At 35.6% G+C, this 20,310-nt stretch overlaps 1 protein-coding gene across 5 annotated transcripts; it reads left to right on the top strand.

Moving 5' to 3' along the window:
* The first annotated feature begins 1,585 nt into the window (after window positions 1-1,585).
* Window positions 1,586-17,207, top strand: LOC120076395 (Zn-dependent exopeptidases superfamily protein). Of its 5 annotated transcripts, none has more exons than XM_039030209.2 (21): window positions 1,586-1,970; window positions 2,187-2,272; window positions 2,427-2,528; window positions 2,714-2,820; window positions 2,910-3,010; window positions 3,501-3,588; window positions 4,002-4,090; window positions 4,375-4,514; window positions 4,612-4,777; window positions 4,858-4,993; window positions 5,209-5,305; window positions 5,553-5,682; window positions 10,244-10,303; window positions 10,467-10,585; window positions 11,601-11,725; window positions 12,335-12,559; window positions 13,116-13,276; window positions 15,605-15,765; window positions 16,053-16,135; window positions 16,215-16,300; window positions 16,651-17,207. In XM_039030209.2, exons 1-21 carry the CDS (start codon window positions 1,758-1,760, stop codon window positions 16,792-16,794), a joined length of 2,619 nt encoding a protein of 872 aa, XP_038886137.1. In that variant the 5' UTR covers window positions 1,586-1,757; the 3' UTR covers window positions 16,795-17,207. The 5 variants fall into 5 exon arrangements, 4 of the variants coding, with proteins under 4 accessions (XP_038886137.1, XP_038886138.1, XP_038886140.1 ...); XM_039030210.2 differs by having other exon boundaries at window positions 16,215-16,324; window positions 16,651-17,112; XR_005481541.2 differs by lacking the exons at window positions 16,053-16,135; window positions 16,215-16,300; window positions 16,651-17,207 and adding exons at window positions 13,363-13,449; window positions 14,192-14,259 and having other exon boundaries at window positions 15,605-15,660.
* The last annotated feature ends 3,103 nt before the right edge of the window (window positions 17,208-20,310 follow it).

Below are 20,310 nucleotides of genomic sequence, written 5' to 3'. Positions count from 1 at the left end.
AAAAAGCAACCCATTGAGAAAGTTTGATTATTCGTTGAAAATGACACTAGTTATCATGACTTAAAAAAAACTTGGATTAAGCTAACATAATTAATTATTTAAAAAAATTGTCGATATGGGGAAAAAAAAATTTTTGTCAAAATTTCGAGGCCATGGTCATTAGAGAATGGGAAGCACACATTGTCGATGAAAAATAATAACACGCTGCCAAAGAAAAGGAAACACACGATTTTGTTTGGAGAGGGAAAAAAGGCAATTAGACAATTTTGAAAAGCAGTTTTTGATAAGGAATCGTTGATTATAAAATTTTGAGACTTATTAAATATTTTAAACATCGATTATTCTAATAGATACACAATTAAAAGTTTATAGATTTATTCGATAAATATGAAAAAAAAAAAAAAAATCACACGTAAATGCACAAAAATGCTAGGCCGATTCTCGTTCTAATAAATATGGTCTAACCAAACTATCGAATGAAAGGAGAAAAAAAAAAAAAAAAACGCTAGCTATATAATATGCATCTCTAATTATGAACCACAATACTAACTAGATAGATATGAGAAAAGGCAAATGATGGAAAGTAAGTCAAAGTGAAAGTGTGGTAATAATAATAAGATTGCTGACCTCTTTATATGTAATGAAATTAAAAGATATATTTACACATGGGAGTGATACTCAAGTGACATTGATTCGTTGTGATAGATTGAATTAATCGTATTGATGTCGGTCTCACATTTTCTTATTCCTCTCGATTGGTATAAATATAATCCTAAACCAAACTTTAAAATATCAGTATCAATAAATGTCAACATGAGCATAATTCAATTGACATAGTGCTTGATATTTATGAAAATTTATTAAAGCAAAATATTAAAAAAAATGAATGAATAATTTTTTTTTCCAAACAAGTTAACACTTTAGAATTTATATTATATTTTATAACAATGATATTTTGTTGTTCAGTTTTATGTTTCGTGGATTGTATATTATATAATGAAAATGTCAAATACATGTCGATGTTGAATCCATAAAATATAGAAAATATCTATATAAATATTAAATAGTATACCTTAATCAATAGGAAAAACTTGGGTGCATCTATCCAAATAAAAAAAGATAAATTATTTTAAATGACAAAACTGTTGAACATATTTATAGATAATAACAACATACTATCTACGATATTTTGCGATAGAGTACTATCTATCATGATACAAATAATAGTCTATTGTAAATAGATAATAAATTTTTTTTATATTTATAAATATTTTGGTTTATTTTTCTATATTTAAAAACAACTCTTAAAAAAAAATTGCAAAAGTGATAATTTATTTTTTAAAAAATATTAAAATTTATTTTTTTAATGCGTAGAGAAATGGAGAGTATGCTCAAGTATTGCACTAAATCAACCCGCCCTTTTTTGATCGCGCAACCGTCCACAAATATCCAACATCGTATGATGTCATTTAAATGGCTAAGATTAAATCCACACGCATCTCCAAAACAAACGCGTAACACAGGATTACCTTCCCCCCATTCCCATCACTACGGCGTCGTTTCCAACCATCTCGTTTCTGTAATTCGCCGTTTACCAAGGGCTTAATCGATGATTAGCACACAATCTTCATCTTAATCATCGTGTCGTGTATATATAGAACGGCAAGAAAAAAAAATTGGATTATACAAAATACTTCACATTGGCATCGTCGCGCCAATTTTGCAGAGTTCAGATTCAGATCGTCGAGCTGGTGGAAATGGCTTTCAGATTCAATTCTGATGATGCGACTGGCTTTAAGCTATTGCTCTGTTTAGCCGTTATGTATGGTCTCATGTCGATGCTGGTTCACTCCATTGTTCACATGAAGTTTATTAAGCCGCTCGCAATTGATGCGCCTCTTCATCAGTTCTCCGAAGCCAGAGCGGTCGAGCATGTGCGAATTTTGTCTCAAGAGATCGACGGTCGCCAGGTATGCCGGTGTTCGCATGCATTTCACTTGGTTTCTACAATGAAACTTCATTTCATATGATGATTTGAGTTTTTCCAGCTCGGTTTCTTTCGTTTGGATAATTCTAATGCGTGCAAAGACGAAACCTGCGATAGTTTTGTTATTTTTTAGAGTAAGCAGCTTAATGTGTTCGTAAGAATCTGCTTTTGGGTGTATTGATATTTCTTTTCTTTGTAGGAGGGTCGTCCGGGTATTAAAGAAGCTGCTCGGTATATAAAAGGGCAGTTGGAGATGATGAAGGAACGTGCTAGTGATGAATTTCGGTCAGCGTAGTTTTTCATCTCGATGAACAAAGCTGTTTAACTTTAAATTTCCTATTGTTTTAAACTGATGAAATGGTCCGCCATGTCATACTTGCATGTGGTTCTTTTTAGTTGAAGTTTGATCGCTGTTTTGCTGAAGTTGTTTATTACTCAGAATCGAGATCGAGGAGACGGTTGTTGATGGTTCCTTTAGTATGATGTTTCTGGGCCACAGCATATCACTGGGATATCGAAACCACACTAATATCTTAATGAGGTAGATTTGATATTTAATTTTTTTTAAATAGACTTGGGAACGGCTTATCATCTTTTATATCTGAACGAAAAGAGTACCCGATGTGGGATTAGTCGTTCATGTATTTTGATTCGTGTTTCAACTTTGGAATGACAAAGCATAGCTTATTGCTAATTTACTATGACTTCACTCTTGATGGATGACAGAATTTCATCAGTAGATTCACAAGACACCGACCCATCGGTTCTAATAAATGGCCATTTTGATAGTCCACTTGGATCGCCGGGTGCTGGTGATTGTGGCACATGTGTTGGTGGGTACTGGAAAACCTTTGTCAAAGAAGAGTAACTTAGGATCTTTTGATTGATTTTGACTCTCTTATCATATATTCCACTGTAACAGCATCAATGTTAGAAGTTGCTAGACTTATTGTAGACTCTGGATGGGTTCCTCCTCGTCCTCTTATTTTTCTTTTCAACGGTGCAGAAGAGCTGTTTATGTTGGTAGGCATTCAGAATTTTGTTCTTACTGAGAAATAAACTATAACTTTTCCTTATTATTTTATTTTGCGGCTTCATGATTATAATTTGTGCTTTAGATGTAGGCATAATACAAAGAGAATAGTTTCTTTTTCTTCTTCCTCTGTCTGCTGGGTTAGGTGTGGCAAAATGATGGCTGTTTCAAAGCATTTTGATTTGAATTTGTTTTGCGGCAGGATTATCATTTGTGCTTTAGATGTAGGCATAATACAAAGAGAATAGTTTCTTTTTCTTCTTCCTCTGTCTACTGGATTAGATGTGGCAAAATGATGGCTGTTTCAAAGCATTTTGATTTGACTTGTTTCAAACATGTGCTAGGAGTTCGTTAGGGCTTTATCTTTTTTCAGATGTTACTATTAATCAGTTTTGAAAAAATTCTTCTGTCTTGGTGTGGCAATTTGTGATGTTCTCTTGTTGACAGCGAGCATTTGACAAATTCTGCATAATGTTTTAGGGTGCACATGGATTTATGGAGAAACATAGATGGCATGATACAATTGGAGCTTTTGTAAATGTTGAAGCATCTGGTACTGGAGGTTTAGGTAAGAATAATCCATATTGATCATTATGGTATTAGAAGCCCTGAAATTCTGTCCGTTTATGGATATGCTATAAATTTTAAGAAAATGGGCTACGAATTGACCTTTTTCAGCAATTGAACTTGAAGAAAATAGAGTACTTACATGAAACATAATTGGAAATGTTGCTTGACTTATGTGTTTTCCACGAAATATTTGGACCCTCAAGATTATTAGAATGGTCGTTGTTGACATCGATGATGAGGCGAAGCATATGTTGACTCTTTTTTATGTCGTGAAAGTTTAATTTATCATTTAAAAAACTGAGAGAGAGAAAGAAACTTAACCTTTTCTAGTAAAAAAGAATTAAATTTCAATTTATCTTGTATGTTATACCACATAATTGGTTCTCTAATTTGGTCATTTTTTATTAATAGATTTAGTTTGTCAATCTGGACCTGGCTCTTGGCCTTCACGTGTTTATGCTCAGTCTGCTGTGTACCCCATGGCTCATAGTGCTGCTCAGGTAATCTTCTTGGACCATTATTCTTCTCCAGTTTTATGTTTTTGTAATGTGAAGGAGAATCTTTCTTTCAAAATATCATTACCTGTTTGTTTTCATCCCTAGACTAGACATCTCCATAAATACACTGTTGAGGCAATGTTGTTATTTTCATATTTTTACAACTAAATCAAATATCTTCCTTAGTTTTTGAGGCTGTGCATCCAGTTATAAAACTGCTGTATTTTTTTATCTTATTTTTTTGTATATCTGTATACTGTTTATCGGATTTTCTAATTGGTATGCAGGATGTGTTTCCAGTTATTCCCGGAGATACAGATTACAGGATATTTTCTCAGGATTACGGCAACATACCTGGCCTAGATATTATCTTCCTTTTTGGTGGTTATTTTTACCATACCTCATATGATACAGTGGAGAGACTATTGTATGCATTACATCTGCTGTTTTGGTACAGATACATGATTTGGATTTTCATATATTTTTGTTCTTCAATCTTTTCTGAGACATTCAATTGTCTTTAGACCTGGAAGCGTCCAAGCACGGGGAGAAAATTTGTTCAGCATAATAAAGGGATTTACGAATTCTTCAATGCTTCAAAATTTTTATAAGCAAGCATCTCCTGAAATTACTATCCATCGAGACAAAGACGATGGGGCTATATTCTTTGATTACCTCTCATGGTTTATGGTATGCTTTGAATATTATTACACTTTGGTTATTTTACAAGAATGAACTTAATGATTGCTATTACTAGCCATGAATTTTAGGTCTTTTATTCTAGAAGACTAGCTCTGATACTTCACAGAATTCCAATAGCTGTCTTCCTAGTAATGCCATTCCTTTTGAACTTACGGAATTTTAGCATGACTTCATGCTTGGCAACATTTTCTGATTTGACTAAAGGTAAAAATTTCTACTCACGTGTTTTTTTTTTTTTTTTGAAAAAAAAAACTTCTTCAACTTCTCCTCTACTTTGCTTTTCTATTGTACGTCAACATGTTTTGATTTTTCATTTTGCATTAACTGATTTTTCATTTTGCATAAAATTTAAAGTTTATGTTGAAAGCATGCATAAATTGTGCTCATTGAATCATTCCTGTGGATTTTTTGATCTTCAGGTTTTTTGTTTCATGCCTTGGGGGTTTTCCTTGCAATCGTTTCTCCAATTATGTTTTCCATCCTAAGATTGCTATTCACCAACTACTCCATGAACTGGTGAGTATTTTCTCTGTTTTACTTGTCTGTTAGCTTCTCTCGATATCTTTTATTAATACACACATTCAGATTCAGATATATTTTTGTTTGATTTGTTAATAAGCAGTATAATTAGATTTCACTACTGTTGCTATGGTATCAAAGGAGCACAAATAACTCATGGAACACCTTTCTGATGGTCATAGTCCGATTTGACGACACCAAAGCAATTTTTATACTCCCATTGACATTTTGAACTTGAATGCAGGTTTTCACATCCATACTTGGCTTATTTGATGTTCATCCCCTGCTCACTAGTTGGTCTTCTGATTCCAAGAACTTTTTGGAGTTGCTTTCCTCTCTCCCGTGATTTTTCAGTCCTTCAGGCCTCAAAAGAGGTGAAATTCTACTTTTGTATTCTCTTTAGATAACACAAAATCCACCTAATAATCACATCTTATGCCTATGAACTCTGATTGTTGGTTTTCTCCCCGCCCCCCTTCCTGATAGCTTGGATATAATTGACTATTGATTAGCTCATCCATTCATTTTTCTCCTTTATTAGACCTTATCATCATTTCAACTAAATGATAAATACCAGGCTAAAATTTGATGAGATATTGTAGTAATTCTTTCCACTAAACTATTTACTTTAAAATTGTGTTTAAAATGCTGCACATTTTCTACATCAGTGAGAGTTAGCGAGAGTTCTGAGATGCTTGCTGTCACAATCGCACCTTCGTAAGGTCTCGAGACGATTGTGCAACACTTGTTCCTGCCCTCGGACAAGTCAGCCAATCCAAATCCAAATAGCTGATGGCACAATGGGTGTTTCAAACAACCTCCACCACTGTTCTTGAGAAAAGGTTTTAGAAAACGGGTTTAGAGGAAAAGGTTTTCACAGACGTTTGAAAGCATGTGTAAACAATGAACATTAGTTGTACAACTAGAAAGCAATCAGCAACAACACGGCTTTATAGCATACAACTCACTGATATAAGGATATGATGATTAGTCTTACCCCCATATAATGCATTCTGAATAAAAACACATCCGTCACCCTTGCATATGGAAATGGGTGAGCAGTCACACACGAAGAAAAATACATAGAAAACAAACTACCTAGCAAAAGGAAATACATAAGGTGAAAGCATGGTAAAAAGAGGTGGAGGCGGACATGCGGCCATGAGCAACACGCCCTGGACAAGCATGACCGTGACATTCTCCCCCACTCAATTTGTTGACGTCCCCTCAACCAACTCTGCTCGAACTTAGCAAGTTGTTGAGCAGTTGCCTTGAGGTCTCTTACGTGCTCCTAACGAACTTCTCTGTCTTTAAGGCTTTTCCACCTCTCCAAGAACTCTTCCCAACTTGGTCTTGGTCTTCCAACTCTGTCGCTTCTCCTAGCAAGTTTTTCATTGATTTCTTCCTCTGTCATTCTTTTCGTCGTGGCAATCGGACGGATCACCAACCTACATCGCTTCTCGGCATGGTTGGGATAATAGGGTTTCAGTCTACTTACGTGGATGACGGGATGAATCTCCATCCATGATGGTAACTGCACCCAATAAGAGGCTTTCCCAACCCTTTTGATGACTTCCACCGGTCCTCTAAAGCTGCTCACGAGGCGATGTTCTTTTTGTCCTCGACTTCGAAACTGTCTTAGGCACAAGTTTACTCGAACCTTATACCCTGGTAGGAACTCTCAATGTCTGGGCTTCCTCTTTCTCCTTCTCCTCATTTGGAGGCAGGGACTTGTGTAAATTGTCCGGTTCGGCAACACGACACTTTTCCAAGACACAAAATGTCTTGAGGGGCCTTCTCTTTCGTGGTTTCGACTGACTCGTGGGTAAAGTCCTCCAATTGGAGGGCCGAGATCATCCTTATCCCATTTGGCTGTCTGATCCCGACATGCACAACGGTGGGCGTAGACCCTGTGATCACTAGACACTTGGTGAGGGGTATCGGTATTACCTGGTGCTTAAGCAAGAATTTCATCCCCAACACCACATCAAAGTCATCCATTTTGACGATCACGAAATCGGCAGGGCCATTACAATCCCCCAATTTACGACTGCTCTCTTTACCATTTCTGTAATAGGTAAGGCCGCAGAGTTCATTGCTTTCATTTTACTTGTGCCTCCTTCCCAACGGAGATTCAACCGTTTGGCTTTTGTTTCGAACATAAAGTTATGGGTGGCTCTTGAGTTGACCATGGTACTTTTGGCCGATCTATGGTTGACCCAAGCATTAACATACATCAGTCCGCCTTTTCGGGATTCCTTTGTTTCTCCCATATTCTTTTGTAGGGCAGCTAAAAATCTTAGGGCCCCAACTCGTGGGGTTCCATCTTCCTCGACTTGTATGTTCTCGTCCTATACTTGAACAACTTTGCCTTTCCAATCCGAGGCTAATGAGGCTTGAAAAGCGTTAAAGGCTGCTCGTTTCGGACATTCGCTTGCCTTGTGCAGCCCCTTGCATATATAACAAGATAGGGGCCGATAGAAATTCTGTTGATTTTGCCCCCGCTATGTATTTTCAGTCGTCTGCTGAAGTGGTTTCTCATCCCCACCAGTGTCTCTATCTCCCCCACTATTCCTTGGTGGGCTCGAACCATTGCTCTCTCCCTCTATTAGGGGATCTTGAGTGCTGCCTCCTCTCTTGATATTCATCAATTAAGTCGAACAACCGTTCGGCCGCCGCGCACGCAGTTGGGAGATCCTGTATTCTCTGTTCATACAGTTTTGTCTTTGCCCACGGTTTCAGACCTTCAACAAGAAAACTATTTTTTTCGGACATATCTCTTATGTCCAATATCAACTCGACAAATTTTTCACACAATCTCTAATGGTGCCAATATGTTTCAATTCGTGTAGCTTATGTCTTGCCAAAATCTTAACATTCTTGAGGAAGAACTGAGAACGCAACTCTTGTTTCAGTCCCTCTCATGTGTCGATGGTGCACTGACCCTCTTGGACGTCCATAAAATGGGACCTCCACCATAACTTGGCATCCTCTGCTAGATGCATCGTCGCTAGGGTGATCTTCAACTCCTCAGTCGCTGTGTTCGTAGCTTTGAAATACTGCTCCATATCAAAGATAAAATTTTCTAGCGCTTTCGCATCGCGAACCCCACAAAAGGGCTTAGGCTCGGGTGCTTTTACCCTATTGAATTGGACTGCACCCTCAACTGGGGCTTAATTTTCCACTGCTCTCATGGTGAGGTTAACTCTTGCACTAATGTCTGCAATCTCTGTCCGAATGACATCAATGGTGACTCGAAAGTCATCGGACAATTCAGTCACCATCTGAATTATCGCTTTTTGTGAGCTGTCTAGTTCTTTGACACGCTCTTCTACAGGGGCAACAGAGTCCAACGAACCATCCCCATGCTCGAGAGGCCCAGTTCTCGTAGCTTTTGCCTCTAAGGCCTCAACCCTTGTCAACAATTCCCTGACAGGCATCCTGTCTAAGCGGTCAACCACCGTGTTGATTTCATCGGCCTTGTCAACGACTTCTTGTAACCGAACTTGATCAGGGACTTCTATTAGATAGAGCATTTACTCTTCTATCTCGACCCACCGGTCAACATGGGACTTGCCCAACTGCTTTGTAGTAGACATGATCACAGCTTCTCAACTCTGCGAGCCAACTTGGCTCTGATACCAACTGTCACAATCGCACCTTCGTAAGGGTCTTGAGGTATTCTGCGGCATGTCTTCCCGCCCTCGAACAAGTCAGCCAATCCAAATCTGAATAGTCGATGCACAATGGGCGTTTCAAACAACCTCCACTACCGTTCTTGGGAAAAGGTTTTAGAAAACGGGTTTAGAGGAAAAGGTTTTCGCAAACGTTTGAAAGCATGTGTAAACAATGAACATTAGTCATATAGCTAGAAAGCAATAAGCAACAACATGACTTTATAGTATACAACTCACTGGTATGAGGATATGATGATTAGTCTTACCCCCATATAGTGCATTCTGAACAAAAACACATCCGTCAATCTTGCATATGGAAATGGGCGAGCGGTTGCACACTAAGAAAAGTACATAGAAAGCAAACTACCTAGCAAAAGGAAATACATAAGGTGAAAGCATAATAAAAAGAGGTGGAGGTGGCCATGCGGCTATGGGCAACACGGCTTGGACAAGCATGACCGTGACACTTGCAACGGTCATACATCAGTCTTGAAAAAGAAAAGTAAGAAAGAAAGAAGTGTCATATGCAATGCACTTTAGGTCCTTTTTTAGTCTTATATCAGAATCAGCAAAGCAAATTGATTTTTTTAGAAAGAAAAAACATTTATTTTAAGTTTTTCCATTGAATTATTCAGTAAATGTGAAGTGTACAGCTAGTGCAACTATATGAAACAAGTGTCAACTGGCGTCTGTATACTTAAGAAGATACATCTCTATAGTTATTTACTCTGTGGGCTTACAGAACTTATCTGTCTTACAATGGATATGCTATAGGATTCCATCAATGCAGAAAATATATTCATTTCATTTCTTTTCTTCAAAAACGCATCTAAATTTCTTGATTCATTGGGAAGGGGAGCTTTCTAGAAAGTTTATTGCTATGGAGGGTAATATATAGGATATACATGCACTTAAGCATGCATGCCTATATGGTGAGCCCATGTCCGTGATCGAATACAGAATGCAAGTTTTGTTAAGTTTGTTCTAAAAATTCCACTAGACCATCGTCTTTTTTATGTTCGTTGGTTTATGAATTCTATGAAATTTGACAATTTGGTGCACCCACCCGTCTTTATTTATTTTGGTTGAACTGAAAAGCTTTGTACAATATGTGCAATCTCTGGAAGGCTCATTTTGGTTTTTAAGATGATAATTTTAAAAGCTTAGTGCCATAAACTGTAGGTGTATCATCAATCACACTGACATCAGTTACACAATGTGACTTCTCGAGGTCTAATTTGACATTTTAATCTTACAGATGTTGTCTGATGAAGCAAGGTTTTGGGGCGCTTTTGGATTCTTTTCCAGTTTGACAATGGTATGTTGAAGGATATGGTCTATAGGACAATCGTTTCACTTTCACCATAACGGGCAGCCGTGTAATGGAAGAATTAGTATTAATGTTATTGTTAATTTGTTATTGTAGTTATTATTCTTTAGTATCAACGGTTTGATTGCTCAAAGCAGTTTCCTAAATGCAGGCGTATCTTTTAGCAGGGCTTAGTGGTGGCTTCTTGACCTTCTTTGCGTGCATTTCTATGCTTGCTGCCTGGTTGTCATTTTCCTTGGCAGCCAAGTGTTATGGCCGCAGGTCTCTCAGGTTGTAATTTGCTCATTGCGGTTCTTAATTATGACTTGTTGATGCCAATGATATGATTTCTAAGCAAAAGGTTTCTACCTGATGTTTTTCTAATCATTTGAATATAACCTTCCTTTATAATTATTTTCCTGTCAAATGGGCAATAATACATGAACAAAATCTTACTTTGATTAGTATGCGTATGTGCTTATCAAAGAAATCAGTATGAGTCTGTCAACCTGGAACATCTAAAAAAACTATTATGACCTGAAGACACTTATTTGTTATTGTTCGAAGTACTGGGACTTGTAATGAACAAAATACAGTTAATAAATAAGCACAAGAGAACTCAAGTAATATGAGATACTTGGACCCTCTCTCTCCAGCACTCTCACTCATTCAATCTAAGCCAACTATTTCAATCTCCCTCCCACTCACGTTTTATAACAGATTTTCATAAGCATCTGTTAATCTAATATCTATTGTGTATATGCAATTGCATGGTTAAAAAACAAAAATTATAAAGTTCAATTTTGACAATATTTTGCCACATCCTGTGTTTCTTTATCATCTACATAAAAGAAACAGAGGCCTGACCAATTGTCATATCTTCTTGCCCAATGTGGCATCCAGAATGTCCAAGGGTGTTTTGACCTGAACTATATTGAAATGAATTGTAATAAATCCTTTCAAGCATGTGCATGTTTCATGTGCTGGGAGTAAGAGTATTTACAGTTTAATATGTCGATAGATGCACCCTTGCCAATGGTATAACGGATGCAGGCATGAATCCAGATATTTTTTAGGCATTTTGCTCTCTGGGTTCATATGCTTGTTGGTTTATCGATTCTGATCAAATCCATTTAACTAAAGACCAATTTATTATTGGATTCTTAGCTGGTAGATATGTTTTCTTTCTTCCATTTATTATCCCCATATAGCTGATGAATCCGTTGGTTTTATTCCTTGTTTTTTTTTTCTCTTGAATGAAAATTTCCCCTTGAACTTAGTAGTCTGATCGAATTTCACCTGTTAGGTCAATATTGTTTTATGTGTTACCAATGGTTCCATACCTTGCATACTCTGTTTATTTTGGAGGCTTCCTCGCCCAATTTTTGATTGAGAAGACAGGCATGATGGGCTCCATTCCACCTCCATATGGTTAGTATCCTGAACTAGAACTTTTTTCCATCCAATATCTAGTTTAGCTTCTCCTTTTCATTTCTGTTGCTTTGCTGACCATAATAGTTTTGATGCGCAAAGGCATGATGGATTTTTCTGTGTGATGCCCAATCAACAGTCTTCATATCTTATTAACTGAGATATGCCCCATCATTCCACGTGTTTAGTGGGATAAACATTGTAAAATGATCATCAAATGAGAACGCTGTATTCAAATTTACCATTCTTATAAGTTATAAACAGCTTTTTTGAAATTCTCATTTCTGTAATTGGAGTCTTCATATTGTTATTTTCTCAATATTCAAATACTTTGACAAATTTTTTGCATGAGGCAGCATTGGAACGGGTCTATGGTTATTTGTAATCTCTATTTATGTTTCTTTTAGTACTTTTTGTATCTTCTGATTTCTGGGTGTGTGTTTGGTTGGGACCCAGACAATCAGGAATGCTATAGTACTTGCCATCATGTTCCATATTTTATTAGAAATATAAGATTCCAATTGAAGAGGTTATGTATTCTTTTACCGTATAATTGACGTCTTATCAATGGAAAATGGAAATTTTTATAGTGATCGATTATTCTTGCAGGGTATTTCATTCCAGATATTGTAGTGGCAGCTACTATTGGAGTTGTGACTACTGTGTGCATTGGCCCTCTGATTCCAGTGTGTGGGCACTGGTTAGCTAGGTCATCCATCTTGCAATTCTTGCTGCAGATTATTGTAATTGGGTTGGCTGTTTCCTCTCAATTCTTTCCATATAGTATGGCTGCTCCGAAGAGGGTAGTTCTTCAGCACACGTACCTTACTTCAGGTATAAGACTAACGATTGATGACACAATCTGATGAATATATGCAGACAAACGTTTTTTTAGAATTTTGATGAGGTGCAATGACCAATAGGGTAGACCTAGACTATAATGGGGAGAACTTCTAGTACTATTGAACTAAATATTTTCCCCCCTTCACACCATGAATACTAAAGAATGAATTAGAGTAGCACCCATACTCCTAAGTATAGGAAAATCTCTTACTATAATTTAGTGCATTTTCTTTTCTTAACTATGACTTACCCACAGTATGTGTATGTGTTCAAATTTTTGGGAGTTGGAAACTACTACTCGTTCTTTAGTCCCCTGTACTTTCTACTTGACGTATGTTGCTTTGCTTGAATGTTGTAGATGTTAAGAGAACAGGTTCAAGAAATTTATAGACTTCAACAAAATTTTGTTACCTAATTTATAAATAACGGCAATCTATAAGTAACTCACTCTTTGAGTAGGATATTTTTTCCTCCTCTTTTCAAGTGTTTTATTGACAAGAAATTGTTGCTTCTAGTTTCTCTGAATGGGCACTATATTTTCTCACAGGTCCAAAAAATCTTGAGAATTCCAGTTATGAACTCTCTGTGGTGGATTCTAATTCTCTACTCTTTCTTTTGAAACATGCTCCTGATGTGGCAAACGAATTGCAGACTGATTTACATCTGTCTTTTGAAACTGCAAATTTGTCTGGCCAAGAGAACTGGCTGGTATGTGGCTGTACGATAGAAATGAGTACTATCCTCAGTTTTTCAGGAACTTATCTTTTACATGTCTGAAATTATATTGAAATTAGATTGATTCAAAACCTCTGAACAACACAGCGCCCAAATGGGGGTCAAGTGCACTGATGCTTGGGGGTATCATTTTTTCCATCTATTAGGTAGTTAAATTGATTTCTGTGTACATTTTTTTGGGTGAAACTTAATTTGTGAGTTTGGCTGGATCTGACTGCTCAGAGCAGTGATGCGGCCCAATGGAATTAATTTATAGAAGTTTCCAAATTAGTCCATGCAGGGAAAACTATATGAATAACAATTTATTGGACCTTGCTATAGAGTTTTGGGTGTACTAGGATACGCGGAGGCTCATTATAGTCAACAAGGTAAAGTGAGAAAGTCTAGATAGAATAAAATACTCAGTTCTTAATTGAGCTGCTGTAGGGTAAATAATAAGACACACCAAGCTACTTTACGTTGGGAAGGATTTGAACATCTTTTGAGCTCTTTTACATAAGAAGTAGAAGAACCAACCAATTATGATAAATAAATAAATGGAAATATATAAGACAACCTTTGTTTTCAAGCTGGACCATAATCTCTAAAAGCCAACTTGCTAATATAAATTAGGCACCCAAAGTTCTAGTTTATATCCTTTTAGTTTGATTAAATGTTTATTGATTTCCAACATGTCTAATACCGTTATGACCATTAGGTTTTCTTCACCATCTCTTCTGCATGTGCTTCTATAGGAGTGGCAATATGACTTATTAGGCCCATATTCATTCTTAAATTCTTAGTGTAACCCATAATACTTAGTAGATTCATTTATAATGAAGCCATAAATTCTGCTTGAACTGGCAATAGCTTTTTTTTCCACTTCAAGTAACTGGGGTTACATCTCAGGAAGATGTGTTGCCCAATCCGGATCATATTCATATGGATGACTCAGATTAGCATGCAAGTTGCAAATAGTAAGAGATGTCTTCAATTGTCCTAGTATATAAGTTATAACATTGCAACTGCACGACTGATCTTGTTCAATGCATAAGTTATGCTTTGTCTAATATGGGAAAGAAAATTTGACTTTCTGTTGACTTCTAATATTTTTCTTTCAGTAGGTTCATCTTTTGTCCTGGATCGTGTTTTTTAAATTCATTTCAATCAGGCCTTAGGGTATCCACTGGTTTACGTTTTCCATACCTTTTATTTTAATATTTTCTTTTAACGCCTGTGTTGTTTCTCTGCTCTCTCTTCCGTTTTACTCAACTTGAAAGCTTTTCTCTATCTCTTTTGGTTTTTAGCCTCTTCCCCTTTCAATGAATTTTGTTTCTCAATGAAAGGACAGAGGACGAGAATTGCCTGTGAAACACAAGGGGGGTCACAATATATTGGCTATAGTACTTACTAGTTCACACGCATGCACGGATGCTCAACATTTATATACTCGGACACTTCTGTTGAAATGTAGAACATTTTGATTATCTCATTTGTCATTTATTTTGTTTCTGATGAATATGATCCCTAGACTCTGTTGTTACTAATGATTCTGTACTTCAGCTTGGCATCCTTTGAAAATTGAATGATTTAAGGCTCAATTGGTGACCTCTTCTAATTTTCTTTGTATTCTAACCTATTTTGAAGAACATTTTTTAAACCCTGTACAAATTTTGAATACTAGAGTACTTTCTTAAAATCATTTTTTTTTTTTTTGTAATTGTACTAAGGGTTCCTCTGAACTTTGAACTTTTAATATTCTGTCTAATAGGTCCCTACTCTAAAAAGCTTTAAAAGACTTTATATTTAGGTCTTGGGCTTTAAAAATATCTAATATAACCATGCAAATTTAGGGACCAAAGTTGTCATTATTTTTAAAAAGTAAACAAGCTAAACAAAGAAAGCTTTAGTCCAAGTGGTTTCATCGACTGGATTGGAGTGCCTGTTTCTTCAATGTAATTAGAAATTCTCCGGGGACAATTGATTTACACTTTATTGCTCTGTTTTGTTGTAAATAAGGAGCCCTCAAAGTACATAGTTTAATCTCTCTTGTTGCACTTCGATTGCATCTTTTGTTCTCCCTATGAAATGGTCCTCTTTTTGTATCTATTTGGATTATTTCATTCATCAATGAAATCGTGTCTTACACACACACACACAAAAAAAAAAAGTCATATGCTTATTTTTAACACAGATTTGAAGAAATTCAAGAAATAAAGTCGTTATCAGACCTAGGCCTTACGATTGACGTGAGATTTCCTAAAAAGGAAAAAAAGATTGATGTGAGCGGTATGAAATTTTGGAGCTGTTTTCCTTGCGCAGGCACTTTTTCCAGTTTCCTTCTTGTTCTCAAGAAGTTTGAAGTTCCCTGCCAAAGAATCAACTTCAACGAAAGATTTACTATTCCCTTCTTTGATTGCCAGTAAGCCACAAACAATTTCGGATGATGGATCTCGGAGGGTTTACTTGGAACTTTCCCTAGGGTATGCTACTCAATTCTTTGGTTATCCCAGGCTGGGATTGAACTATAATTTACATGGCTGATATGTGCCACATTATATTAGCTGACCCTAGACAAATATATTCAATATAGAAAAATCCGTATCGGCACAAAGAGTCCCATATCATACAGGATTGGGAATCTGTGTTCGTATATAAAATAGCAAAAACAAAATCTGTCCATACTATAGTACCTTCTACTTGGATTAAGCATGTTAGTTCCTTTGATATTAATGTTGATTTTGTTTCTGACGGCTGATCCTTCTTCTAGTTCCGTGGAGGAGGTTTGGGTCACAGTTCTCAACATCACTGGGCCTTTATCAAATTGGTCATTTGCAGACAATAAACTTCCAGGTTAGTTTTGGGACCTTGTATTGCGTTTTATGTCCATTTCTTTTTTGACATGAATTGTTGTCCTTATAAATTGAAACAGCACCTGAGAAACTTGACGGTGGGCCACCCTCTTACGTTTTAAGACTTAGCGGATCCAGTGATGAAAACTGGAGATTCTGGCTAGAGGTACAAACTACAAGCTCATAAAGCGTGGTAGTCAATTTCATTTTTTCCTCATATTTTGCTTTTTAACCTTTATTATACAAGATTTTTGCCAATACATGTTCTTCACCACAGAAAATGAACAACATCGCTTGTTCTAATTGCGAAACTCTCACTATAAGCAAGTTCATCAGTACTTCATAATTAGCCACTTCTTCCTGCATGTAAACATTTTCTTCTCGGCTTATTTTCCTTACATTCTGAAGATGCAACACAATATCGAACGAAAATCGTTGTCAAGTGGAAGTTGTTTTAAGATGCAGGTGTGATTGACCTGTTTATAAAACTCATGCTCAGCTCTCTGTGACATGTAGGCTAAAAGTCAGGAACGATTGAGAATCAACATCGCCGTATTGGATCAACAGTTGACAAATGAAGTAAAGAGGTTGAAAAGTCTTTTCCCAGACTGGGTGGATGTAATTGCTTATTCCAGCTTCATGTCTACATATACCTTCTGATTCCTCGCGTCGGTTGCCGGCTCCAGAAGAGTTATAGCTGATAACGTTCGGGTTAGGGTTTGGGTTTTACTAGTAGGAGTTCTTCCACCCCTCCATCCTACCAAGCTTATAGGATTTTAACCCAAATAATTTTAGAAAATTTTAATATTTAAGAGCTTGGTTAGTTTAATTGCAGGATAGCTGTGATATTCTGTTTTTCCATAGTAATGAAAGAAAACTGTTTCTAGATACAGATTTGAAAAGTTTTAGGTGTTTCCAGTGTTTCGAGTTTCTGAAGCAAGAATACGAAGAAAGGCCTAGTTCATGCGTTTTTCTTTTTGGTTAGGCTTGCCAAAATGCTAAGCTGCACTTGAAAAACTTTTTGACTTTTGAGTACAACGATGAACCTCCAACAAGAGTATGGTCTTATAGCTCATGTCTACTTGATATTAAATTGCATTTAATTTGAATAATCATTAATATGGGAAATAGTCCCATTTGATTTTTTTTTTTTTTAAATTTTTGAAACTTAAGTTTATAAATATCCATGTCATTTCTAAATTTATTGCTTTGTTTTTTATTCTGTCAATCTTTTGAAAAAAAACTAAATGGTTACCCGATAGAAGGCTAAGTCGAGTAAAAAACTAAATGGCTATCCAGTGTTTTCTATGAAAATGAATGTCATATTTTATCCAGAACAGAAATATGGGCTTCTTGTAGATTGATCCTAACAAATTTAACAAATTAGCCCGTAGCACACAACTTTTGCTTTTGCAAACATGTCAAAAGCCTAACCAAGCCAACATTTCAAAACGTGAAAAGATGTCTACCCTCACGTTTCAACTTCACCTCCAATTTAGGGTTTCACTTTTTCAAATTAGTTTCTTCATTTATCACCTTTCAATTTCTCAATCACCATTCAACTTCCCTTACTCCGTTCAACTTTCATTACTCAAGAAACTCTGCTCACCTTCCGATCGTCCGTTCATCTTCTTTGCCCATCACTTGTTTTCTTGTTAAATATAAACAAAATAGGGAAAAGATTGAAAAACTAAAAACAACAAAGAGGAAAATAAACTTCGAAAAAGGTGAAAGTTCAAAAAGTAGAAAAAAAACAAAAAAAGAAGACATTATCAAATAACGAGGTAAGTATTGTACTGATACACTTAATCCACTTGGTATATTTTATATGTTTGATATACTTGATGTAATGTTGATTTAATGCCTTAGATATATTTAATGTATTTCATTACTACACTTGATACATTTTATATGTTTGGTACACTTGATGTAATGTTGATACACCTTGTGTGCTTCATTTATACACTTGATAACCTATTGATACACTTAATATACTTCACCGATACACTTGTTGATACGTTCTATATGTTGATACACTTGATGTAATGTTGATACATTTGATGTAATGTTGATACACTTGGTATACTTCGTTGATACACTTGATAGATTTAATAGCGTTGATACACTTATATCCCATTGATACACTTAATATGGTATACTTCGTTGATACACTTGATAGATTTAATAGTGTTGATACACTTATATCCCATTGATACACTTAATATACTTCACTGTTACACTTGATATGTTTTATATGTTTGATACACTTGACATACTGCTATACACTTGATATACTTTACTGATACAATTGATACATTTTGTATGCTTCATATACTTAAAAGTACTACTGTCCATACCCTTCATATACTTCATTGATGCATTCAATTGAATGGAAAATTGTCAGAAATAGTATTTTCAAGTTTTCACTTTACAAAACTAGCACTCTTTTTAAAAACTCGTTCAACTAGTTTTTCTTGGTTCATCTTGGACGAGATCAACCACTGACAAAAAATCAAAGTTTTCTAACTTAACGATTGATTTGGGTCTTCTCGATACATCTCGACTACTAAACCCAATGAGATTTTGTTAATTTTTCCAAATATTATATAATCTTTCCAAATCTTATACCAAATCTTTTATATTTTCAAATTTTATCGTAATTAACTTATCTTGACCAAATATCACAACGTAATTTTTTAAATATTTAGTTCAATTTATGTTTCCACAATTATATGAATTTTCAAACTTTCAAATGAATTTATCAATTATACAAATGGATATCAAGTGATTGCACTTTAGTTTTTTAAATTTTGGGAAAGATTGCCAAAAAATTGGTAAGATATGGAAAATATATAAAATCTCAATATTAATCTCGGGAAGATTAACACGAGATTCTATATATTTGAGCTTTCTCGGTGAATTCTCAGGCAGCTTAACACTGAGATTTTATATATTTGGGTTTTTTCGGTTAATTCTCGGGCAAATTAACATTGAGATTCTATATATTTCTCATATTTTACTTAATCTTTTGTAAAATTTGTTTTTTTCACAACTTTTAAAAATCACAAGAAAATCACTTGTAGACTTGGTATAAGATTTTAGAAGATTAAATAACAGAATCTCGGTGTGTAGTGATCGAGATGTACTGAAAAGGCCTAAATCAATTAGTATGTTAAAAAAATGATTTTTTTAACTAAATCTCTGTGACCGATCTTGCCAGAGATGGACCCAAAAAAATTATTCTAACGAGTTTTAAAAAAAGATGCTAGTTTTGAAAAGTTAAAACTTGAATAGACTATTTCTAACAATTTCCCCTTGATATGGTATACTACATTTGGTTGTACTGATACACTTAATACATCTAACAAATACACTTAACGTGATAGATTTGATATACTTGATGAACTTGATATTGTTGTCATATTTGATACAATTGATACATTTATATAGTTGATACATTTGATTGATAATGCATTTGTTTGTATGTTTTCAATTTACTTAAATAGGATAATGTTTTATCGAACCTTGGAAATGAAAATGTTTCGTAAAGGTCCGCTCAAGCACCTTCTTGATATTCAAATAAAAAAGTGTCCTGGACAATTATTAGTTCACCTAATTAGAAGATTGTTCAATAATCCACTAATGGACTTTGATTTTCAATCTAGAGGGCAATATTGTGAAATTTGGATTGAGAGAATTTTATTTAATAACTAGACTAAATTGCTAGCCATTCCCTCAATCCACAACTTCAAATATCCAAGATGAATTAAATAGTAATTTGAGAATTGCCTTTTTTAGTGGTATTAAAAATTTAGTCAGGAACAGAGTTATTGCAGCCTTTACTATAGAACTACCTAATGACTAACTCCTGGTCAAACTAGCAAATCTTGCTATTTTAGATTGTTTCATCTAGGATAAACAACCCCACAGTTCAGTAGATTGGAAACACTTGAAAATAAATGATGAGGAAGAAACTTTGTTAAACTTTCCATGCCATAGGTTTAGGGTTGGCTACGGGGTGGGGTAGGGTCAGGGATGCACTGCCCGTTCCCGTCCCCGTGGGGATTTATAATCCCCGTCCCCGCCCCATTCTCCGTTATGGAGAGTTGGGGTTAGGGTCGAGGAATCCTCGTTCGAGGATCGGGTCCCCGGGGGAAAAAATCCTGTTTATATTTT

Source organism: Benincasa hispida, chromosome 4 (assembly GCF_027475165.1).
Source record: "Benincasa hispida cultivar pf3 chromosome 4, pf3_genome.v1.1, whole genome shotgun sequence".
Lineage (NCBI taxonomy): Eukaryota > Viridiplantae > Streptophyta > Magnoliopsida > Cucurbitales > Cucurbitaceae > Benincasa > Benincasa hispida.
Note: the sequence above shows the minus strand (reverse complement) of the source record. Positions and strands in the feature narration are given on the sequence as shown.